Source organism: Globicephala melas, chromosome 8 (assembly GCF_963455315.2).
Source record: "Globicephala melas chromosome 8, mGloMel1.2, whole genome shotgun sequence".
Taxonomy (NCBI): domain Eukaryota; kingdom Metazoa; phylum Chordata; class Mammalia; order Artiodactyla; family Delphinidae; genus Globicephala; species Globicephala melas.
The window spans coordinates 47739464-47763665 of record NC_083321.1 but is presented as its reverse complement, the minus strand read 5'-3'; the positions used below and the strand labels follow the sequence as shown (position 1 = coordinate 47763665).

The following is a 24202-nucleotide window of genomic DNA, read 5'->3' as shown; positions in this document are numbered from 1 at the left end:
GGCCTCCTTGTTTAACTAATCTGACATAAAGGTACACACCCCTAGAAAATCAGATAATCCCCGGCCTGCTAGACAATGCCTAGAACTACAGTGAAAGGACACTCAGTAATACCAGTAATACCTTTTGCCAATTTTTTTTTTTTTTTTTTTTTTTTGCGGTACGCAGGCCTCTCACCGCCGTGGCCTCTCCCGTCGCGGAGCACAGGCTCCGGACGCGCAGGCTCAGCGGCCATGGCTCACGGGCCCAGCCGTTCCGCGGCATGTGGGATCTTCCCGGACCAGGGCACGAACCCGCGTCCCCTGCATCGGCAGGCGGACTCTCAACCACTGCGCCACCAGGGAAGCCCCTTTTACCTATTTTTAAGTTTTGGATGATTTTTCTTAACAATGCTCACCTCTTAGAACAGTGGATCTCAACTCTGGTTGGTGATTTGGCCACCAAGGGGACATTTTGGTTGTCCCAAGTGAGGGTTGCTCCTGGCATCAAGTCGTGTTCCACACCTCAAGTGGATCTGAAATCAAAGGATTTGGGATTTTGTCCTGTTACTATCGGTTACAGGTTCTGTGATGTTGGCAGGTATTCAGTATTTTCACACTTGGAGTGGAGTTATCTATAACATGGAGGCTAAAAAAAGATTTATGTCTCACTAACATTCTTTATTCTTAGCTGGGGAGAAAATGAACTTTGGGTTGAAGGAGGAGGGAGAAGGTCTGAAGGACAACCATCTATACCCTACTGTGATACTGTGATTTATAATAAAATAAATTTTAGTCTTTTTCCACAGTTCCTGGCTCACGGCTCCCAAAACCCTTAGAATTTCCTCATTGATAAGAACAATGGGAGCATCTTTTGTTCTAATACTTCATCTTTTGTCCTCAGTTTCTGAAATAGCTTCAGAGCCATACAGGTGAAAAGGGTAATCCATAACAAGCCCTTTCAGCCACACCTGAGTTGTTTCTGAGGTGACAGTGGGAAACCCCTTATGGATGGTGGAGCTGGTTGCCAGGGGAACCAACCAGTTAAAGGGTTGGCACTTTCAATCACACCTCCTGTAATCAGGGCTGAGGGGGTAGGTGTAGAGGTTGACTCAGTCACCAATGACCAGTGGTTTAATCAATCATGCCTATACAAAGGAGCCTCCATAAAAACCCAAAAGGGAGGGATCTGGAGAACTTCCAGGATGGTAACCAGAACGCATCCACCTGCCGGGCCTCCAACTCCTTGGGGACAGAAGCTCCTGCTGTGCAGGACCTATAGCCCTATGTATCTCTTCATCTGGCTCTTCATTCATATTCTTTACTGTCGTTTGTAATAAACCAGTAATCTAGCAAGTAAATTACTTTCCTGAGTTCCGTGAGCCGCTGCAGAAAATTAACTGAACCTCAGGAAGGGGTCTGAGGTCCTCGGGTTTATAGCCAGTTGGTCAGACACACAGGTAGCAGCTTGGACTTATGACTGGCATCTGATGTGGGGGCAGTCTTGTGGGACTGAGCCTTTAACCTATTGGATCTGATGCTATCTCCAGGTAGATAGTGTCAGAACTGAGTTAAATTTGTGGTACACCAGGTCATTGTCTGAGGCGAATGGAGTTCATTGCTTCATGGTGTAGGAAAAAAACACATATCATACCTTGTATCATAAGCACATTTAAGAGTGAAAGAGAAAATTATAATGGATAACTAGGTTGAAAAGATTCCTCTTTCTAGTCTCCTGCTACGGTTTCTTTAAGGTCATGATTTCCTGTCTGGTCTCCTGGTTTCTCATACTGCATTCTACTCTATATTGTCTACACTACTTTCAATGTAGTTTTCTTTAAAAACAAAACAAAAACCATATTGAAGTCACTTTTCCGCCTCCTTCCACCCCTAGTGATTACATTCAGCCTCATCTTTTGTCCCCTAAACACAATGTAAACCTTTGACAACATTACTTTCAAACAGAGTAACACCCTAAACTTTCAGTTTATCATTTTGTGTGTTTTCTTATGCATATATCGTTCCTTCTAATATTTTTCTTTTCCTTTCTTAGTCTTCATTTCTTTATTTTGTAGATCATCACAGAACCTCTACCAGAAAATAAATATCCTTCTTTAAGAGCAGAGGAAAGGGTGAAAATGAACAGGTTCCTTTATAGCAACAGAGGGAAGAAAGACTATTGTTAGTACTTTTGTCTTTCAGATGTAATTAATTTTTTAATTCAACAGCCCCCTTTACTGTTTGTCATCACCTCAGAATCTCTTTCACCTAGTACAATACCTGCCTTAATATCAGATGTTCAAGAAATATTCTTTGAATGAGAGAGTAAGTGAACGTTACTAGAGCTGGACCAAATTCTTCGTATTCAAAAGGCTGCATAATTTGGTTCAGCTTTCCAATATGTCACTCTCCCCTCTCACTAAACAATGTAATTTCTTCCCAATTCCTTGTATGCTCCAAGTGTTTCACCACTGGTCCTTTGTGCAGTTGCCTACTCTGCTCTTCCACTCTTCATAGATCTGGCTGTGGACCATCCTTTAAATATCTCCTCCGGGAGGTTGAGTGCTCTATTGTAAGTACCACTCTCTCCCCTTTTCCTAACAATGCATCGGTGTTCCTTCCTTTCCTAGCACTAACACAAAGATTTCCTTATTTCTTTCTGTCTGTCTTCCTCACCACAGCCTAAGTTCAATAAGTTCTCTGGTTCACTGTTGTCTCATTAACATAAACCCAAGTGTGGTAGAAGGGAGCTTGTTATGAATAACAAGACATTCCTTTCACCTTTATGGCTCTGGAACTATTTCAGAAACCCATGACAAAAACCAAATATTAAATATTTCCCATTGCTCTCATTGCTTAGGAAATTCCAAGGGTTTTAGGAGCTGTGAGCCAGGAACCATGGACCAAGACAAAAATATATATTTATTATAAATCACAACATCACATCTATTGAACTGTGTATCTAAAAATGCTTAAGGTGGTAAATTCTATGTTAAGTGTATTTTACCACAATTTTAAAAATTAAGAAGAAAAAGAGAGGGTGCCCAAGCTTCAGACTAACTGGGAAGCTCCCTCCTCACTGTCAAGGAGTTTGTGGCATGGTATAGAGTCGTGAGATCACTCTGTGTGTCTGGATGGTTGGATCAGAACTCAGTCCCTGAAGATACTGGGGACAGATTCAGGGGCCCAGGCTACAGGCGCTGGTGCTGCTTCCAGAGAAATTCCCCTGACCTTCCTAGTAGGAAGGATGGGGATCTCATTCAATTGATTTAGGGATTTCTACCCTGAGGAGATAGGGACCTTCAAGACGATTCCTTGTGTTCTGCAACTCATCCTTGTCAGGGCATAGCCCTTTGCAGAGATTTTTTTTTGTTTTTAATTTTTAGAGTGAGGAGTGTAATTCTTTTTTATTTTTCTTTAAATGTCATCTCTATTCCCTGATGGTAATACATTTTTTCATCTTGGAGCTCCTCTGCCCCCTAAGTTTCCATCTAGGGTACCCTGGCCCCGTTACTCTCTTGGAGGATACTGGTGCCAGTGTAGCCAGTGAAAGACTCCATAGGGAATGCCCCCACCCCCCTACCTGGTTCTAGCTCCTTTGGTGGACCCTTCCTTGTTCACTGGTATTCGTACCTTCATTCATCATTCAAATCTACTACAGTTTGCTGCCAGTAGTTGTACAAGGATTGAAAAATAGTATGAGACATTCTTTTTCATGGGTACGTGGGGAACAGTGGGTAAACACACAAAATACTCATCTATTTAATGCCTTTTTATAATTTCAGATATTATAATTATTACTTTAAAATATTTCAAAAAGAGCGGCCCAGACCACGAGTGTAGAATTTACAAAGACCATGTATGTCAGAACCTCTTCATTGTAGTTGCTCTGTAGTTGGCCAGGCAGAAATTTGGGGACCCCATTTGCAGCTGGCCTCTGAAGTGAGAGCAGTTTTGTTGGAACTGAGGCCTTAAGCTGCACAGTCTGTGCTAACTCTAGGTACATAGTGTCAGCAATGAGTTGAATTACGGGACACCCAGTTGGTGTCAGAGAATTGAGGACTGTTGTTGGGAAATGACATACCATCTCTCCCTGATTACCACAATAGATTCCAGGCCAACTACCAATTTGGAATTCCCACAATCCCCCTCAGGTTCTATAATTCTCTAGTGTGACTCTCAGAACTAAGGAAAGTGCTATACTTATGATGATAGTTTATTATAAAGGATACAAATGAACAACCAGATGAAGAGCAAGTTGCGAGTGGGGAGGAGTAGATTCACAGAGCTTCCGTTCCCCTTCCGAGTGCATGATCCTCCCAGCACATCCTGTGTTCACCAACCCAGACGTTCCCTGAACTCTGCTGTTTAGAGTTTTTACATGGGGTTTCATTTCATAGGCAGGATTGATTAAATCATTGGCCATTAGTGATTGAATTCAATCTTCAGCCCCCTTCCCAGAGATCAGGTTCTAACCCTCTAATCTCATGGCTGGTTCCTCTGGTGACCAGGCCCCAACCTGAAGCTCTCTAGGTGCCCCGTTAGGAGTTTCCTCAGGTGTGGTGGAAAGGGTCTCATTATGGACAATAAAAGACACTCCTATCACTCAGGAAATTGCAAGGGTTTTAGACAAAGACCAAATAAATGTTTCTTGTTGTACCATAGGCTACCCCCTGGTCTTTGACAATGGATCCCTTATAGCAAAAAGATCATACCTGTCTGACCTTAACAGATACAGCAACATTTGGAGGAGTCAGTGTAGAATAGAAATAGGAGGCTTTTTGGGCTTCCCTGGTGGCACAGTGGTTGAGAGTCCGCCTGCCAATGCAGGGGACATGGGTTCGTGCCCTGGTCCGGGAAGATCCCACATGCCGCGGAGCGGCTGGACCCGTGAGCCATGGCCGCTGAGCCTGCACGTCCGGAGCCTGTGCTCCGCAATGGAAGAGGCCACAACAGTGAGAGGCCTGGGTACTGCAAAAAAAAAAAAAAAATTAATAAAAAATAAAAAAGAAATAGGAGGCTTTTAACTCAATTTCCAAGTACATTTGACTATCAATATCAGTATTATCATTTTAACAACAATGTAAGTGTAAGACCATATTGCATTATGGTAGATATAACTTGGAAAATGAAAGTCAAAAGAGACTGGCACATTCCCAGAGTTCCATTCAGTCCAGTCCGTCTTCATATTGTATGAAAGATCTCCCAGGATAAGGCCACCCAGGTTTGCAGGCTTCCATTTGATCTTGGCAGGTTCCAAAAGCAGGCGTGGCCTCTGCACTGTGTAGCTCCGTTCTTTCAGGCATGTGTTCTCATCGAGCTAAGAGATAATATCATCTCTTGCTTTGAGCCGCTTTCAGAGTGTTAATGTAATTTTGGGTGTCCCTCTTCATGTAACCCATTTATTCATTCCTTTACCCTCCCCCTCTCCATTTATACCCAAACTTTTCCACTTTTGGAAGGGAGCGTGGCACCCGCTATGCTGCTCTAGGTTGCAGACCGCAGTACTCCTGTAGAAAGTACCTCCCATTCATTTAGAGTAGGGTTATGTAGACACAGAACCCATGGCCGTTTTTACCATTAGACAATATAGCTGCATTCACTGTTAATCCCAGTTTTGCCAAAAAGGGTAAAGGGACAATCCACTCCATCAGGTCCTTAGGAATTCTGACATAAAAATTTATAGTTTCTTGCTTGGGTATCATCCCTCCTTCTGGGACTTGTAGTGGCAGCCCTGATTCTGTGACCATTATGTAAGGAAAAGAAAGGTGAGGTGAGGTGGGAAGGAAAGAAAAAGTTACGGTCATCAGTCATCTTCCATGTGGGAAGGACTGCACAGTCATACTAGTATCCTCCTACACCCCATATCCATAAGGGAGAAAAGAAAAAGAGGACTCTAGTTAGTGAGGACACTCCCTTAGCTCCGCTCATGGTGAGTGTGAGCACACACTCATGAAGGTAAGAGAGCCCCTCACGCCTGTATCTACCTGCCTTTTAGACAACTGATGCTTTAATTCCCAATTCCAACTGTCTATCAAACTATTACTCTGAGCAGGATATCTCTCTGCCCATCCCTTTACACTATGGGGTGTAAAGTATGTACCTTGGTCTGAAGAAATGTCACTTGGTGATCCACATTGGTATAATATTTTCTGTACTGTTCTTTTATAGTACTCTGAGCATTTGCATCTGTCTCTGAGTAAGCAAAGTCTACACCAGAGTCAGGATCTATTCTTGTCAAGACCCCTTGGATATCAGCATCTGACTCACTTGCCACTTGCTATGTTCACGGTCTTTCCGCCTCCAAGGTATCTGAAACAGCCCATCTGCAGGCTCTGTCTTTTTTCTTTTTTTCTTTTTCTTTTGGCAAACAAAACAGTTCTTAGTGGCAGTTTATGCTTCAGAGGTGCAGGAGGAGTATGTCTAGACTGAGTCCATCTCTGTATTGCTGTAGTCCCTCAGTGCCACTCATATTATGCACCCAGGTGGCCTCCTCAACCAAGCACACCAGGATATCCATTAGTCAGTTCCAACCACCTTGTGAACCTGCTAGTCACTTCTTCCTACGGGCATCACCATGTCCTACTGTAATGCATCCCTCAAATTCTCATAGTGATTCCAATATGGCCATGCCTCATAGGGGCATCCCTTTATTAGGCCAGTTTTCCATTCCCTTAAGGCCAGGCCATTGGACACCACCGAGGAGTCAGTAAAAGCTCAAACATAGGGGCTTTTTATCATCGTTCATTTCTTCTGTCATTTGCTAGGTAAACAATATAATTCAGCTCACTGAACTGACTGGGTTTTTTTTTTTCATTATTACATTGGATTCCTACTCAAAAGGAGGACCAAAAAGTCCTGCTGAACTAATTGGTTTTTACCTTCTTCGAACAATATGGTAACCTTCCCAACAGGATGCGGTCCGTTCACCTTGGAACTGCCATCCATAAATGAAGCAGCTCTTTTTTGGTCAGCTGAAAAGCTGTTTACAGGGCACTATCCATAGAATAGACTCTGGCAGTTCCCTCATGTGTTTCCATAGTCAGTCCTTGGAGAAAAGAGTACACCTGCTTGTGAATCCACTGAGTAACTCTGCATTCCTCTGATAACATATTCCTATACAAACCATTTCCATTTTATTATGGAACTCTACTGGCCACTGCCCTCTCCATGAACATGTTTTTCTGACCTCACCCAAGACGTCACTGATACTTCAGGTTTTAAGATTATTATTTATTATTTACAAAATTTTTAGTTGTGCTTAAATACACATAACATGAAGTTTACCATCTTAACTATTCTTAAATGTGCAGTTCAGTAGTGTTAAGTATATTCACATTGTTGTGCAACAAATCCCTAGAACTTTTTCATCTGGAAGAACTGAAATTCTATACCAATTAAGCAATAGCTCCTCATTTCTCCCTCCCTCCACCCCTGTCAACCGCTGCTCCACTTTCTGTTTCTATGAACTTGACTATTCTAGGACACCTTTTATAAGTGAAATCACCATACGGTATTTGTCTTTTTTGTGAATGGCTTATTTTAAATAATTAGCATAATGTCCTCCAAGTTCATCCACATTGTAGCAGGTGTCAGCATTTCCTTCCCTTTTAAGTCTGAATAATATTACACTGTACATATATACTACGTTTTGTTTATCCACTAATCTGGCAATGGACACGAGTTGCTTCCACCTCTAGGCTATTGTGAATAATGTGGCTATGAACATGGGTATAAAACATCTGAGACCCTGCTTTCAATTCTTTTTTATACATACCTAGAAGTAGACTGCTGGATCATCTGGTACTTCTGTTTTTAATTTTTTGAAAAACCACCACCCTGTTTCCCATAGTGGCTGCACCATTTTACATTCCTACCAGTAGGTGCACAAGTGTTCCAGTTTCTGCACATCCTCCCCAACATGTTATTTTCTGTTTTTTTTCTTTCTTTTTTTTTTTTTTTTGATAGTAACCATACTAATGGGTGCGAGGTGAGAAGATTATTTTTTTTGTCCTTCAGTTATAGGGACAGTTGCAATTAATGTTCAATAGCAAGCTAGTAATTGCCCCTCAAATGGAAATTCTCTAGTCCAAGTCCCAGGAGTCACTACTGTGGAGTGTTCACAAGCTTTTGCTATAAACCTGTTTATACTTCACATAGGTTTCTGGTACAGAGGATTCACTCATACCAGCATTCAAGGTTTTATTCTATACTGTGTGGGCTCAGGCAATCTTTTGTGAAAAGAAATTTTAATTGAAGTATAGTTGATTTACAGTGTTGTGTTAGTTTCAGGTGTACAGCAAAGTAAATCAGATATATATGTATGTCTATATGTGTGTGTGTATATATATATATATATACTTTTTCAGATTCTTTTCTATTATAGGTTATTACAAGATATTGATAGTTCCCTGTGCTGCACAGTGGGTCCTTGTTGTTTATTTTATATATAGTAGTGTGTATCTGTTAATCCTAAACTCCTAGTTTATCCCTCCCCCTTTTCCCCTTTGGTAACCATAAGTTTGTTTTCTATGTCTGTGAGTCTATTTCTGTTTTGTAAATAGTTCATTTTATCATTTTTTAAGATTCCACATATAAGTGATGTCATATGATATTTGTCTTTCTCTGTCTGACTTAGTTCACTTAGTATGATAATCCCTAGGTCCATCCATGTTGCTGCAAATGGCATTATTTCATTCTTTTTATGGCTGAGTAATATTCCAGTGTGTGTGTGTGTGTGTGTGTGTGTGTGTGTGTGTGTGTGTGTGTGTGTGAAGATATGCCACATCCATTCATCTGTCAATGGACATTTAGACTGCTTCCATGTCTTGGCTATTGTAAAGAGTGCTGCAATGAACATTGGGGTGCACATATCTTTTTTAATTAGAGTTTTCTCTGGATATATGCCCAGGAGTGGGATAGCTGGATCATATGGTAACCTTAGTTTTTTAAGGAACCTCCATACTGTTTTCCATATTGGCTGCACCAATTTACATTCCCACCATCAGTGTAGGAGGGTTCCCTTTTCTCCACACCCTCTCCAGCATTTATTATTTGTAGAATTTTGAAGATGGCTATTCTTCTGGTTTGAGGTGGTACCTCATTGTAGTTTTGATTTACATTTCTCTAATAATTAGGGATGTTGAGCATCTTTTCATGTGCCTGTTGGCCATTGTATGTCTGCTTTGGAGAAATGTCTATTTAGGTCTTCTGTCCATTTTTTGATTTGGTTGTTTTTTTTTTTATATTAAGCTGTATGAGCTGTTTTTATATTTTGGAAATTAATTCCTTGTTGGTCGCATCGTTTGTGTTCAGGCAATCTTACTTGTTCCCATTTAGCATGTCCTATTAATGCTGCTTAAGGAGCAATTTCTGTCTTGTGTTTTACAACAGTAGGTAGGGGAAACATTCCTCAGTCAGATACAATATCCATCCACATAATACACTCAGGTAAAAGAGACAAAGAGACCCTATCATTTCACGTAAAGCCTGTTTAAACATTCCAATTCTCATCCAAACCTCCACTTAAATTCTATCAACCCTTACATTTCTATATTCTCTCAATCTAATTGCAGCTCCGGGTACAGATCACCAATGGGTTTTGATACTTGACAAGGGACATGAGGCTCCCTTGTCAAGGAGTCCCAGACCCTTGGGACTGTTGACCATTTTACCCACTCATAAGACTTTGTGTCCCCAGCAGGTGTCCAGCTAAGGGACATAGGTAGTTGGTATGAAGGTGATTGTAGTGCAGAAGTAGTTAAGTGAATGGATTCTGGATGTATTGTGGGATCTGGGACTGATTATATGGGGAGAGGGCATTGTGGTAACTGGAGGAAAAAGGAATCATTCCCCAACAAGCTACTATGTCCATCAACAGAAAAATGGAAAAAAAAATATTTTGGTATAGTCATACAACGACTAAAAAATCAAAGAAAAATTGCAATTACTGGTGTGTACAATACATGGATGAATCTCAAAAATATACTGAGTGCCAGACACAGAAGAGTTCATTCTATATGATTCCATTTATATAAAGTCAAAGAACAAGCAAAACAAAATTATGCTTATGTAAGCCAGAAAAGTGGTTACCTCTGAGCGAAAGGTATTATTTTGAAAGGGGCATGAGGGAACAATTGGGGGTGATGGAAATGTTATAGATCTTGATGTGGGTCATCCATGTTTACATGGATGTACACATATGTAAAAATTAATTAAGCAGTAAATTTAAGATTTTATACATAAACTTGTAAATTTTGTGTTTATAAGTTAGCCCTCAATAAAAACATTAAAGGTAATCATTCAAGGAATAGATATAGAAAACATAACTTCTTCCATATTGTTAGAGGAAAAAGAAAGGAATAGTCAAATCATGTGATACCAGAGATGGCAGGAAAGATGGAAAAAAGAGGCAAGAAAGGCATGGTTAACAGACGGCACACAATAAGCTGGCAGAAAAAATTCTGAAAAATATTGAGCTACATAAGTGTCAGACAAAACAAATTAAGGTAAAAAAATATTATAAATAATGAGGATCATTACATAATAAAATCATTCACCAGAAATACATAGCAATTCTCAATCTTCATGCATTTAACAATATAATCTTAAGTTACATGAGGCAAAAATGGACATAAAAATAAAGAGAAATTAATAAATCCACAATTATGGGAGTTTAAAACAGTTCTCAACAACTCTATCAAATAAAAAATAAGTTAGGATGAGGAAGACTTGAACATCACTATATAAGGAAAGAATTCTACCCCAATATTTAGAGAATATACTTTCTTCTCAAGCATACGTGGACTATTAGACACACAACACACACACAAGCACACATATACTTCAGGTCGTAAAGCAAGTTTCAGCAAATACCAACGTATGGATATCATATAGAGCATGTTAGAAAACCAAAAATATCCATATGTTTGAAATTTTTAAAACATACTTCTTTATAATTCATGAGTCAAGAAATGATGAAAATGAGAAAATGTTAGGAACTGAACAACAGTGAAAATAACCATGTATCACAGCTCAGGGCATGCTGTTAACTAGTACATGGAGAGTAAAATTTAAACTTAGATATAACAATCAGAAGAAATGTTTTTTGAAACTCTTAATGCGCTAAGTGTCTTACCTAAAAATCTAGAATGAAAATAATACAAATTGTAAATCCAAAGAATTATGGAAAGGAAAAAAGACAGTAGCAGCAAATAAAATCAAAGCAGAGGATCAGCAAAGAAAAAGTGTAGTTCTTTGAAAAGATAAAAAACTTCTGGCAAGACTGGTCACAAAAAAAGAAAGCAAAACCGGACAGGCTATTGATAAAATAAATTTTCAAATTAAACAAAGATGGATAACTTTTAGAAAAAAGTATATCTTACAAAGACCAAGTCAAGAAGAAATTTTTAAAAATCTGAATAGACTGAAAACTAAAAGAAATTTGGGCAAAAATCTCCCCAGCTAGGTATGGGGAAGAAAATTATTGGCTAATACCCTTTATGCCCAGAAATGTAAAATTTCTAAGTATGAGCAAACAAAATTCGTTAATATATTTAAAAATGAATACATCCCAACAGGTAAGTTTACCTTAGAAATATAATAATGATTTTAATAATAAAAATTTGTTACTGCAATTCCTCACATGAACTGATGGGATGCATTTATACTTTAACTTCCATTTATGCATGCTAAAAAACTCTCAAAGCCTTAAAAGAGTACCCATTAAAATCAGAAACATCATAAAAATGCCTCCTTGCAGTACCCTTTTCAAGATTATATGGCTATTGCAATAAAAAAATGTAACACATAATATATATATATATACACACTCCCACACAAAGTAAATATTAAAAAAAAAAAGTGGCTTTAGACATTACTATCTTGGGTGAAGATAGTTCACCAATTTACTTTTCATACTTATTTCCATTCAGAGAATATCGTGAGGAACAAATCTGAACTGTGTAATTCGTTAGAATGAACCCAAAATGTTTTGTTTTCCTGAGGTGCGCCTTTCTTTCGCGATGAAGCGGTAAAGTCTTTAGTGTCCTATGCTTGCTTAGGTGCTACTTTGGCGAGTGTCCTAGTGCTGTCACATTTGCCTTTATTTTGTCCCTCAGGTGACTTTCCGTTCAATATTTATCTTAAAGGGCAGTTTCAATACTACATAACTGAGTCCTTTGAAGTTTGAAAAATGCAAGAAAACGGTGCAGGAGGGAAAGATGGCACATCCAAAGAATGACTCCCTCTTCTTCCTATACCACCAAAGAACCCTCCACTTATTTTCTCTCTTTCCCATTGGCAACGCAAAACATCTTATTCTTAACACATTTTACGTAGAAACTGCATTTTAAAACTTTATTATTCCATTTTTTTCAACTACTTTTTCTGTTTGAATATGGTTTTAGGTAACGTGGATTGGAACGCATTAAAATTCCTCTCATTAAGAGCAATGGGAAAAACTTTTTTTCAGGAGTGACTGAAAGAATTCAGGCCAAAGGTAAACGAGTGTGAAAAAAGTCACAAAACCGCCGACTTGCCTCGTTGCCGGCGGGACGGCCCTCCCCGCACCACCAACCAATCACAACCAGCAAGAGCCAGCCAGGCGGCGGGAACTAGACCCGAGAGGCACAAACCGGAGCATTCCGCCTGCGCAGCCGACTTGTGGTTCCGGGGTTTCCGCGACGACGCGCCGCCCAACCGGTAGGAGCCGCCTTCGGCCAGCCGGGGCTCGGAAGCCAAGACCCGTGCCTCGACTTCGCCGCCCACGCCACTGACCACCCGACCCGCAGACATGGTGGAAGTGGACCGCCCGGGGAAGCTCTTCATTGGCGGGCTCAACCTCGAAACCGACGAGAAAATCCTCGAGGCCACGTTTGGCAAGTATGGCTGCCTCACCGAGGTGCTCCTGATGAAAGATCGAGAAACCAGCAAGTCCAGGGGCTTCGCGTTCGTCACCTTCGAAAGCCCGGCAGATGCCAAGGCCGCCGCCAGAGATATGAACGGCAAGACCCTGGATGGTAAGGCCATAAAGGTGGCCCAGGCCACCAAGCCGGCGTTCGAGAGCAGCCGGCGGGGCCCGCCGCCGTCCCATAGCCGCCCGAGGGGCCTGCTCGGGGACCGCGGCAGCGGCCCACGGCGCCCCCAGTCCCGGGGCGGGCCGGCGGACGACGGCGGCTACGCGGGCGACTTCTACCTGCGGTCCTCCCGGGCTCCGCTGCCTGTGAAGCGCGGGCCGCCGCCGCCGCGCAGGGCCGGCCCGCCCCCGAAGAGGGCCGCGCCGTCGGGCCCGGCCCGCAGCGGAAATGGTGGAATACACGGGCGGCCCCCGGCCACGCGGGGGCGAGACGGCTATGCCGGCCCGCTGCGCCGGGAGCCGCCGCCCCCGCGCCGGGACCCCTACCTGGGCCCCCGGGAGGAGGGCTACTCGCCCCGTGACAGCTACTCGTCGAGCCGCGACTACTCGAGCGCCCGCGACCCCCGGGGTTTTGCTCCCTCGCCCAGAGAGTACACCTACCGCGACTACGGCCACTCCAGCGCCCGGGACGACTGTCCATCGAGAGGCTACGGTGAGCGAGACGGCTACGGGGGGCGCGACCGCGACTACCTGTATCACCCGAGCGGAGGCTCCTACCGAGACCCCTTCGAGAGCTACGGGGACCCGCGCAGCGCCGCCCCTTCACGGGGGCCCCCGCCATCTTACGGCGGCGGCCGCTACGACGAGTACCGCGGCTGCCCGCCCGATGCTTACGGTGGCGGCCGGAGCGAGCGCTATTGGAGGGGCCGCGACCGGGCAGGCAGAGCTGATCGCGGGAGGCTGCGGTCCATGGAGAGGGGGTGCCCGCCCCCGCGCGAGTCCTACAGCGGGTCCGGCCGCAGGGCCCCACTAGGCGGAGGCCGCCTGGGAAGCTGTGCGGAGAGAGGGGGAGACCGGAGCAGATACTAAGCACCAAGAGACTTGGGACCGAAATCTGCATTCAAAGAAGCTGCCGAAAAGTAGACTGTTCTATGGTAACTACTTAAGGACTAGCGCAAAGAAGAGTTGTTTTTACAAAGAAGCTGCCGAAAAGTAGAGACTGTTCTATGGTAACTACTTAAGGACTAGCGCAAAGAAGAGTTGTTTTTACGTTTGAAGAATTTCCTGTTAACTTTCTCTCCATAATTTTTTTTTTTTGTACTCTTGAGAGGAAAAAGTTAAAACTTGTTTTGATTGCGTTTTGGAATTGTTAACGTTTCTTTCAACAAGTTCATTTAAAAGTATACGACTTGAACCTGCGTACTAGTTTTCTTATATTTCCAAGTAGAAATTCTCCTAAAGGCTTCCTTCCTTCTAAATTCACCTGATAAATGAGGCCTAAAGTTCTAAGATCTTCTACAAAGATCTTTCTGCACACCTAAAATGGAAAATTCGGTCATTCTGTCCATTCAAACCAACTAGATTTTTGGGAGAGGGGGAGGGATTGGTGTGTTTTACTCCTAAGATTTCTAAGTGTCTTTCAAAGTGAATCTCAGTGTTAACCGTATTAAAAACCAAACAGCCGACAGCAACAACAAAAACCACTTAGATCAGTTGTATATGTAACGAAAGAAAGTTCTATTCACTCAGTAAGTCTAAAAAAACAAATGGAGAATGCTGGCCACATTTTGCCTGTTTTCTTATTCTTTGGAAATCTGCAGAATCTCCTATTCCCTTACTCCCCAAAATACCATTCTTGTGTTGAACTAGGATGGAATACTATATTAAAAATTTGGCCAACCAGCCACAAAACTGCAAAACGCCCCTCATAAAATCAATTAATACCATTCCCTTTCACCACCAACAAATTTTAAAAAACAAGTAGAAAATATACCAAGGGTGGATTTGGGTATCCAGATAGCTTCGATTCCTAACTGCAAGCTACTTGCCCTTGGTTCTAGAGAATTGGAGAATTGGGATTCTTCCCCTAGGGGTGGAAGAATCAAAAGTAAGCATCATTAGAGCTCAGAAACTCAGAGGATCTCTGAGAGCTTGGCATTTCACATCTGAGGATCTCAGCCTGTTATGAGGTCCTCCTGTCCACAAAAGGCAAGGGCATGGGTTGAGTGGTCTATACTCTTATGGTGGGGAGAAGGGCTTGAGCAAAGATCACAGAGGCTTCCTCCAAAGTGGCTCAAGAATATGAGAATCTCCTTTTTTCACCCCAAGCACAGGGTAAGAAACACCTTTTCCATTTAGCTCCTGTGAATTCCTCTGTTTATCTGAAAGAAAGGTAATTGTACAGTCAAGGATCTCTAACGAGCAAAGACGGATCGGGTCAAAATATTAGGATCCATGTTCAGTGTTATAATTGCTAGAGAAACAGATGAACACCTGAATAACAACAAAAAGTCCTTAAAGAGACCTGAATGTAACACACTCACATATATGACTCTAAAAACATGATTTTTTGACAAAATAATAAAGTAGGTGAATTACAGGAGAGGCTGCAATAGTGGCCCAGAAGATCAAATGCAAGAAATAGCTCAACCAAAAAAAAAAAGATCCACGAGTTAACCTGGCAAAAATGTGTAAGACCTTAATGGAAGAATTGCTAATTTTTGTTAAAGGACATAAAAGAAGCCTAAATAAATGGAGATTCATGTCTTGTCATGGTTCAGAAGAATTTATCATAACCGTTCTCAACCTTGCCAGATTAATTTGGAAAATCAGTACAACTTCAAGTGTAATTACATGATTTTTTTTTGCCACACAGCACCCCTCCCCTCTTCCCCAATAATATCAAATATTTGTGTTGATCAGCGATGGAATACTAAATAAAAGATTTGGCCAATCAACCACAAAACTGAAAAAAAAATTAATAGTTCCCATTCACTACCAACAAATTATTAAGAAATAGATTTTTTAAAAGACACTAATGGGAGATTTAGCTAATCCTAAAATTTATATGGTAGAATAAAGAGCAAGAAGAGCAAAGTAATTCTGAAAAAAAAAAAATTAGAACTTACCCTACTGGATACCAAGACTTATTAGAAAATTATAGTAATTTAGTAAAGCTGTGTGACATCAACAGGCAAATAGAGACAGATCAATAGACCAAAACAGCCTAGAAACAGGCCAAGCTGTATATGAAAACATGGTATTATGACAGATAGCTTTAAAACAATGGTGAAAGGATGGACTTTTTTTAATGGCTATGTCTGCAAAAAGAGATTCCCTAATACTATACGCAAAAATACATTCTAGCTGGTTTGAAGATAAATGTGATGTGAAGAGGAAAGAAATTTAAACACTTAGAAGAAAATAAAATATATCACACTGAGGTATAGAGTTTCTTTTTAAGATAAAAAGCACAAACCTAGGAGGAAAATGTTATAATTTTCCACATTAAGATTTTTTTTGTGATAAAAGACACTGGTAAAGTGAAGTATTAAACCATAGATTGGAACAATTTATTTGCATTGAAATAATTTCCAAAAGAATACTTAGAAAACAATAAGAAAGAAAAAATACCAAGAAAAAAGTGGGCAAAAGAACTCATACCTTTCTGATAGATGTGTAAATTGACACAATCACTTTGGAAATAATCTTGGCAATGCCTAATAAAGTTGGAGGGAACATACCTTAATGACCCAGAAAATCTGCTTCAAGGAGAGGACCTAGAGAAATTTGCACAAGTACACAAGGAGATATGCACAGGATTGGTCTTTACAGCACTTTTTGAATGTTAAAAGGGTAGAAAGACCCTACTGGAGAGGGTCAACTGAGATTCATTCTTCGGTGAAGTTCCATGTAGAAGCTAATGTGAATCAACCAGATCCACATGTATCAACATAGGTAAATATCAAAATATTTGCTGGGTGAAAAAGGTAAGTTCTGTAAATATAGGTGTGCTAAAAATAAAAAATATGATTGGAGTGATACACAAGAAGCTTTAGCTGAATTTGTAATGTTTTATCTCTTTAAAAGAGATGGATTTTAAGCAAAAATGACAATGTTACCTTAAATTTCTATGGTCTGGGGCTTCCCTGGTGGCACAGTGGTTGAGAGTCCGCCTGCCGATGCAGGGGACACCGGTTCATGCCCCGGTCTGGGAAGATCCCACATGCCGCGGAGCGGCTGGGCCCGTGAGCCATGGCCGCTGAGCCTGCGCATGTGGAGCCTGTGCTCCGCAGCGGGAGAGGCCACAACGGTGAGAGGCCCGCGTACCGCAAAAAAAAAAAAAAAAAAAATTTCTATGGTCTGCACATTGGCATCTCTTATTGTATAATTTCTAAATACTTTATAATACAAATTTTAATATGAAAAATAGAGCTCAGTGAGCACCAGAATATAATGGCTACTCAAAAAAATGTTAACTATTACTCTGAAACTGTCTTACCTTGACAGTGATTCTCCCTCCCAGATTTGTTCCCTCTGGGTGGATGACGCCTTATTCTGACTCAATTCATAGAACCCTCCTATTCTAGACTGTGCTCATGGCTAGCTCACGATAACCGCAAGGGTAGAACTTTTATATCTGAGAACCAAATCTTAGCTGATAGTACAGTTTTCCCTTTGATATTCTTTTTGGAGTACAATAGTGATGAAAACCTTTTTCCAGTTAACAGAATTGTTATTTCTAAGGAGTAATCTCATGGCTATTGAAACTACTAATAATTTTTTTAAAAGTGACATGCAAACATTTGGAAATAAAGACTTAGCCAGAGCTTAAATGAGCTCAAGAGATCATAGCTTACAATGGCTGTGGATTTCTCATGTACGTATATAACAGACCCAATATTTCCTCAATGGAAATTAATGTATTAGACCTATCTTTGTAGGAGAATAAGCAAGAGAGCTAGTCAGTTGAGATCTTGTTTATAATCACTTTCATGAGAGAGAGAGAGAAAGAGAGAGAGAGAGAGAGAGCGCGAGCGAGCGCATATCAAGTGTTTTGCAGGACTGACTCCCTGGGTATAATTTAAGGAATGTGCATCTCATAACCAAAACCTTTATGTTCTCTATCTTGAGCTTGTCTCAGCCTATTCCTAAGACCCCTTCTCCACATTCCTTCTGTCCAAAACAGGGTTCCAGAAGCAACCAAACTGTCCATGTGGCAACTGACAGCATTGCTGAATATTTCCCCATCAGGTGAGGCCTTAACATCTTCCATCTCTGATTGCAACCTGAATTCTGGGGTTCTCCTAGAGTGTTGGAGGGAGACTTGTGTCCTATAGGTCAATAGCTCCCCTTTTCCCATTGCCTCAGGACAGGTAAGATGGCAAAGAATTTTCTGCCTGTATTTCTCCAACCTGGGACCTCTCTAACATTTCTCAGCCTTAAGATTATGTGGGGTCCCTGCTGCCTCCCATTTAACCTTTACCTCAAAGGTTATGTGATTATCCTTCTATTCCCCCAGAGAAGTTTCCTTTTTGGGGACAGTTAACTGTGTCCTCCTCTTTGGGGCATATTCCCAAACTCACCAAGCAGAGTTAGCCTGTGTTGCTTTTGCTGTGCACACATGAAATTCAGTGATGGTGGAATTCCTTTCAGAACCTCTATGTTCTCTTTGCAGTGATACTGTTTGTGAAGCTAATTTCTCTCACAGTGTAGCACATCTAAATTCTTTAAAGATGATTCTGAGTCCAAATATTTTGTGGGTGACATTGAACATGGGTATCAAGCACAAAAGTAAACTAACTCTAGAGGATAACTACAGAGCAATGATGACCCTGTGGAATGTATTCAACTATCATATTTACAAAATACTCAAGAATAATGAAAAATCTGAGGATGTGTTATGAATTTTTAGGGAAGAAATTAGGAAAAACTAATATAGCTTCCTCATAATGTTTGGAGGCTCCTTGTTACAGTAGAAAGGTAATCTTTTTGTCATACGAATGAGTCCACATTCTGTTATTTTATGTGGCTTGGGCAATTATCTTTTAAAAATTTGACCTTTGGTTTTTTCATATGCAAATGATGATAATCATCTCATAAAATTGAGAGTTTAAAATAAGGCATATAAACACACAACGCAGTGCTGGGAATGAATGGGGTTCATTAAGTGGTAGCACCACAGCATTCTACACACAGCAGTAGCACGACTTTCCTTTGGAGTTTCATTGCCATTGACTGGTAAAATTGCTCATGTACTAGAAGTCTTCAGAAAAGTTCAACCTGAGAGTTTTATTGTATTTATTCAGGCTGTATTCACCCAACCTGAAATCTAGAAGATGTATTTGACTCTTTACAGCCCTGATTTATATTCTGTAGCCTCTGCCTTCTCAACTTCTTGACAGCTAAGGTGACCAAGAACCTCCATCAGCAGGCTCAATGTCCCATTCCTAACCAGTTTGAAGTGACATGTTATTATCAAGACCTTGATTCCTTCAGGGAAGGCAGGCAGGCGGGGAAGGGGGATGAAGTAGGTAAGGAGGATTAAGAGGTACAAACCTCTGTTTATAAAATAAATAAGCCACAGGGATGTAACATGCAGCATAAAGAATATGGTCAATAATACTATACTCATGTTGTATGGAGACACATTAAGTTATTAGACTTAATCTTGGTGATCATTTCATAATTTATGCAAATGTCAAATCATTATGTAGTATACCTGAAACTAACATAATATTATACATCAAAATATTTCAATTTTTAAAAAGTGAGAGGTTAAAAAAGACCTTGATTCCTTCAAATCTAGTAGGATTTAGAATTATTACTCTCTGGCATAATTAGCTTAGACTTTATCTCATAAATCAGGTAGCTAGTACGATGCCTGGAGTTTAAAAAGTGTGGCTGTTATCGTTACTTACAGTTGACACAGAGCGTGGTGCACCTAAGGAAGTCCGTGAGTTGCAGTAGAGTATAGTGATTCAGAGTAAGTAGTATGGAATCTGGTAGACCTGAATTCACATCCTATACCCACCATTCACTCACTGTGTGATATGGGCCTGGTTACCTCTGCTTTGTTTGGCTTACCTGTAAAATAGAGATAGGAGTGCTCACCTTATGAGGTTGTTTGTTCACCTCTCTGTTTACTTATTAGATCAAATGTTGAGCCAGTATTTATGCAGTATCCACTATATATCAATCACTTATAATTTTATGTGAACGAGGCAAACAGCACAGCAGCAAATATACATGGCTGTTGAATTAAGGAAGATTCACAGAAACAGAGCAGTAGCAATTGGTGGTTGCCCAGATGCATTCTAGGGGAATGCACAGAGATCCAGCAGGATTAGACATTAGCTTTGGGAGAGAACTCCTACATTTGGGCTCTGGGGCTTTTGGGTTGCACAATATAGGAAGTACCAGCCCCTACCCAGGAATATTAGGGGTTAGGGTCCAATAGCAATATGTCATGACAGAACCTTCGCTTTAACCTCTTGTCACTCATTGCTTATGGTTGGGATTTGAAGAAGTTGAGGCCTTGATAATAAAATCTATCTACCTTACTTCAGACTGGTTAAGAAGAGGACACAGACCCCTGGTGGAGATTTTTAGCCAGCCCAGCTGTCAAGGACTAGAGAAAGCAGAGACAGTAGAATATAAATAAGGACTGCAAAGGTGTTACTGTGACTAACACTTCTTCTAAGGTGTTAGTGGGCTGGGGTGAAAGTCTTGGAATTGAAGCTGTATGACAGCAAACTAGTGGCAGGATTTGCTACATCAGCGTTCATGATTGTGGGACTGTTGTGGCAACTGTTGTCCAAGCTGTGCAGCTGACCAGGATTGATTGCCTTAAAAACTGGGCCTTAACGAGTTTCCACTGAACTTGCATAAGGCCAATCCTTTGTGTGAGGCCACTCTGCTGGGGATTACTTCTGGACAAGATGATCCTTATGGCTTAGCTGGCAGTGGAGACACTGTGGTGAACAAAAGTAGATATTATTAAGCCTCAAAGGGACTTAATGTTCAAAAGGGAAGATAGACTTTGGTTAAAAAATGTAAAATTTTAACTGCGGTAAGCATTATGAAAGAGATGCATAGTGCTATAAGATGCTATATTTAATAAAGGTTTGGTATAGTGAAGGACATCAGAGGATGCATCCTTAAGGAAGTGATGATTGAATTAAGCTGTGACAGATGAGTAAAAACTAGATTGCTGTGAAATTTAAATGAGACAATATAACCCTGTTATTCTTTTTTTTAATTGAAGTATAGTTGATTTACAATGTTGTGTTAATTTCTGCTGTATGCAAAGTGATTCAATTATACATATGTATAAACATTCCTTTTCATATTCTTTTCCACTGTGGTTTATCACAGGATATTGAATATAGTTCCCTGTGCTCTACAGTAGCACCTTGTTGTTTATCCATTCTTTCAATAACAGTTTGCATCTACTAATTCAAAACTCCCCCTCTGGGCTTCCCTGGTGGCGCAGTGGTTGAGAGTCCACCTGCCGATGCAGGGGACATGGGTTCGTGCCCTGGTCCGGGAAGATCCCACATGCCGCGGAGCGGCTGGGCCCCGTGAGCCATGGCCGCTGAGCCTGCGCGTCCGGAGCCTGTGCTCCGCAACAGGAGAGGCCGCAGCAGTGAGAGGCCCACGTACCGCAAAAAAAAAAACCTCCCCCTCCATCCCTTCCCCACCCTCCCTCCCCCTTGGCAACCACAAGTCTGTTCTCTATGTCTGTGAGTCTGTTTCGTAGGTAAGTTCATTTGTGTCATATTTTAGATTCCACCTATAAGTGGTATCATATAATATTTGTCTTTCTCTTTCTGACTTACTTCACTTAATATAATAATCTCTAGGTCCATCCATGTTGCTGCAAATGGCATTATTTCATTCTTTTTTATGGCTGAGTAATATGCCATTGTGTATATGTACCACATCTTCTTTATCTATTCTTCTGTTGATGGACATTCAGATTGCTTCCATGTCTTGGCTGTTGTGAATAGTGCTGCTTTGAACATAGGGGTGCATGTATTTTTTTGAATTACAGTTTTTTCCAGATATATGCCCAGGAGGGGGATTGTAAGATCATATGGTAGCTCTATTTTTAGTTTTTTGAGGAACCTCCATACTGTTTTCCATAGTGGCTGCACCAATTTACATTCCCATAAACAGTGTAGGAGCGTTCCCTTTGCTCCATACCCTTTCCAGCATTTCTTATTCGTAGACATTTTAGTGATGGTCATTCTGATGGGTGTGAGGTGGTACCTCATTCTAGTTTTTGATTTGCGTTTCTCTAATAATTATATTGCTGGTTTTTTTGACATCAGGATAGTTTTTGCTGAAGTTTAAGCTGTACAGATGAGTGATGATGCACAAATGAATTACTAACATTAATGATTCATTAATGTTAACTAACATTAATGACTAACATTAATTTAAGAAGGCATACCTTAAGGTTGATTAACAGGGGAGCAGAAATGAGGAATACCAAAATGTGAATCCACAAATAAAAAAGGCAGGAAATATGAGATCAGTTTGAGCTCAAACAAATAAGAAAAAAATGAACAGGTAAAATGTAGGAACTGGGAGGTAGGCCTGGATCATCTGGATTAATACCCTGGAATGAACTGCATATGCAACAATACCCCTTTAAAAATCCCAGAATCACCTTCAACACTCACCTTCAACAGAGGAAGTCACTCTTCTTAAAGGTATCGGGGCTATTTAGATCTGAGATGAACCAGATGCTGTCTTTATCCTTAAGGCATTCACAGTCTAATGTGGGTGACAGGTTGTCCTGCATCTAACTACCTAGAATGCGAAAGAGAGAGATAAGTGCTATGAGATAGGCACGGGCAATGTGCTAAGGGAGCAAATGAATTCTGATTAGAGGAAGGCTGTCCAGAGGATGCGAATTTCAGCTTTCCTTGAAACAAAGAAAGTCTTCTTTAGTGTGTGTGTGTGTGTTACCCACTTTAAATACTGCTAGGTTCATTTGTAGTAAATTTTAGGATTTTCCTCATCTTTGATTTTGTTTCCCTCCCTGCTGATTTACATGTAGTTTATTCTGTTGCCCATTGGAAGCCATTGAAACTTCTGAAAACAGGAGTGGTGATCTGAGCTGCACTTGACTATTATATCCCTGGCATCTGTGAAAGATGGACTGCAGAGAAAGGTTGGAGGCAGAGGGCCATCCTGTACATGGTAAGGCTTAATTTTTTTATATTTAAAATTGCCCTAGTGGGTTGAGAAGGGGAAAGGTGTTTTCCTAGGGGAGGTGTCTGACTCTGAACAGAGGTTAACCCATGAAAACAGTCCTCTAGATGGCAGCAAAAGCTTAAGGATTGTGGCTTCATGTTTCCTTCCTTATACCTGCCCTAAGCTCCAGGGCCAACGGCCTTATGGCTAGGTGGTGTCTTTCTTCTGGATAAGATGAAAATGAAATAGAGGCAATTGGAAATCTTCATCTAATCAGATAATGAGCATTACATACAGTTGAAAAGACCAGAAGTATATCCAAGGGTATACAAGTATGCATATTTGTAGGAACAAATTAATAATTCAGTAAGTAACGCTAATTCAATTGGCTGTAGACTTCGGAAAAAAAATTATATATCCTATCATTACACTCCAAAATAAGTTCTAGATGAATTGACCTTTTTTTTCTTTAGGTAAGTTTTTTCTTAAAACATTTTTAAAGTTGTGGTAAAATACACATAAAATTTACCATCTTGATCCTTTTTAAGTGTACAATTCAGTGACATTAAGTACGTTGACACTGTTGTGCTGCTGTCATTATCATCCATCCACAGACCTTTTTTCATCCTGTTAGTTGGTGGATTAACTTTTAAATGTAAAAAATGGAAACTGCAAAAAGCTTAGAAGATATAGGTGTGTTTTTATATAATCTTGAGGCTGGGAAGATTTTTTAGGCTCAAAAGCAGGTGTCAAAGTTATATATTTATTCATTTGATTGCATAAAGATTAAAACTTTGTTTCTATTTAAAGAAATAAATTTACTGGTTTATCGTATATATTTATACATATGTATATTCCTTCTGTTGGCAGAATTCATCTTCCTATTGTTAGAAGACTATAAGACTGACGTCCCTGTTTCCTTGCTGGCTGTCAGCCAGGGGCTGCTCTCAGCTTCTAGAGGCCACCCCTAATTCCTTGCCACATGAGCCTCTCACAGACCCTCTTGTAACATGGCAACTTATTTCTGCAAAGCTTGAAAAAGAGTCCCCAGGTCTGCTAATGCAGACTCTCATATAACAACAGAACAGAACGTTAGTCTTACACAGTATCTACATAGTATCTCCATAATCGCGGAGATCCCCTATCCCATGATCCATGATCATG

General features: G+C 40.8%; 2 protein-coding genes across 2 annotated transcripts in view; both read left to right on the top strand.

The window, feature by feature from the left end:
• LOC115839530 (NACHT, LRR and PYD domains-containing protein 14) overlaps nt 1-12485 on the top strand; it is a 44649-nt gene extending 32164 nt beyond the window's left edge. The window contains 1 exon segment of the mRNA XM_060304338.1: nt 12384-12485. Within this exon segment, the coding sequence (XP_060160321.1) occupies nt 12384-12387 (4 nt within the window). The 3' untranslated portion in view covers nt 12388-12485.
• Nucleotides 12486-12754: 269 nt separating this feature from the next.
• On the top strand, nt 12755-14113 carry RBMXL2 (RBMX like 2). Its single transcript, XM_030831267.2, has one exon. The coding sequence runs from the start codon at nt 12770-12772 to the stop codon at nt 13919-13921; it is 1152 nt and encodes a 383-aa protein (XP_030687127.1). The 5' UTR covers nt 12755-12769; the 3' UTR covers nt 13922-14113.
• Nucleotides 14114-24202: the final 10089 nt, after the last annotated feature.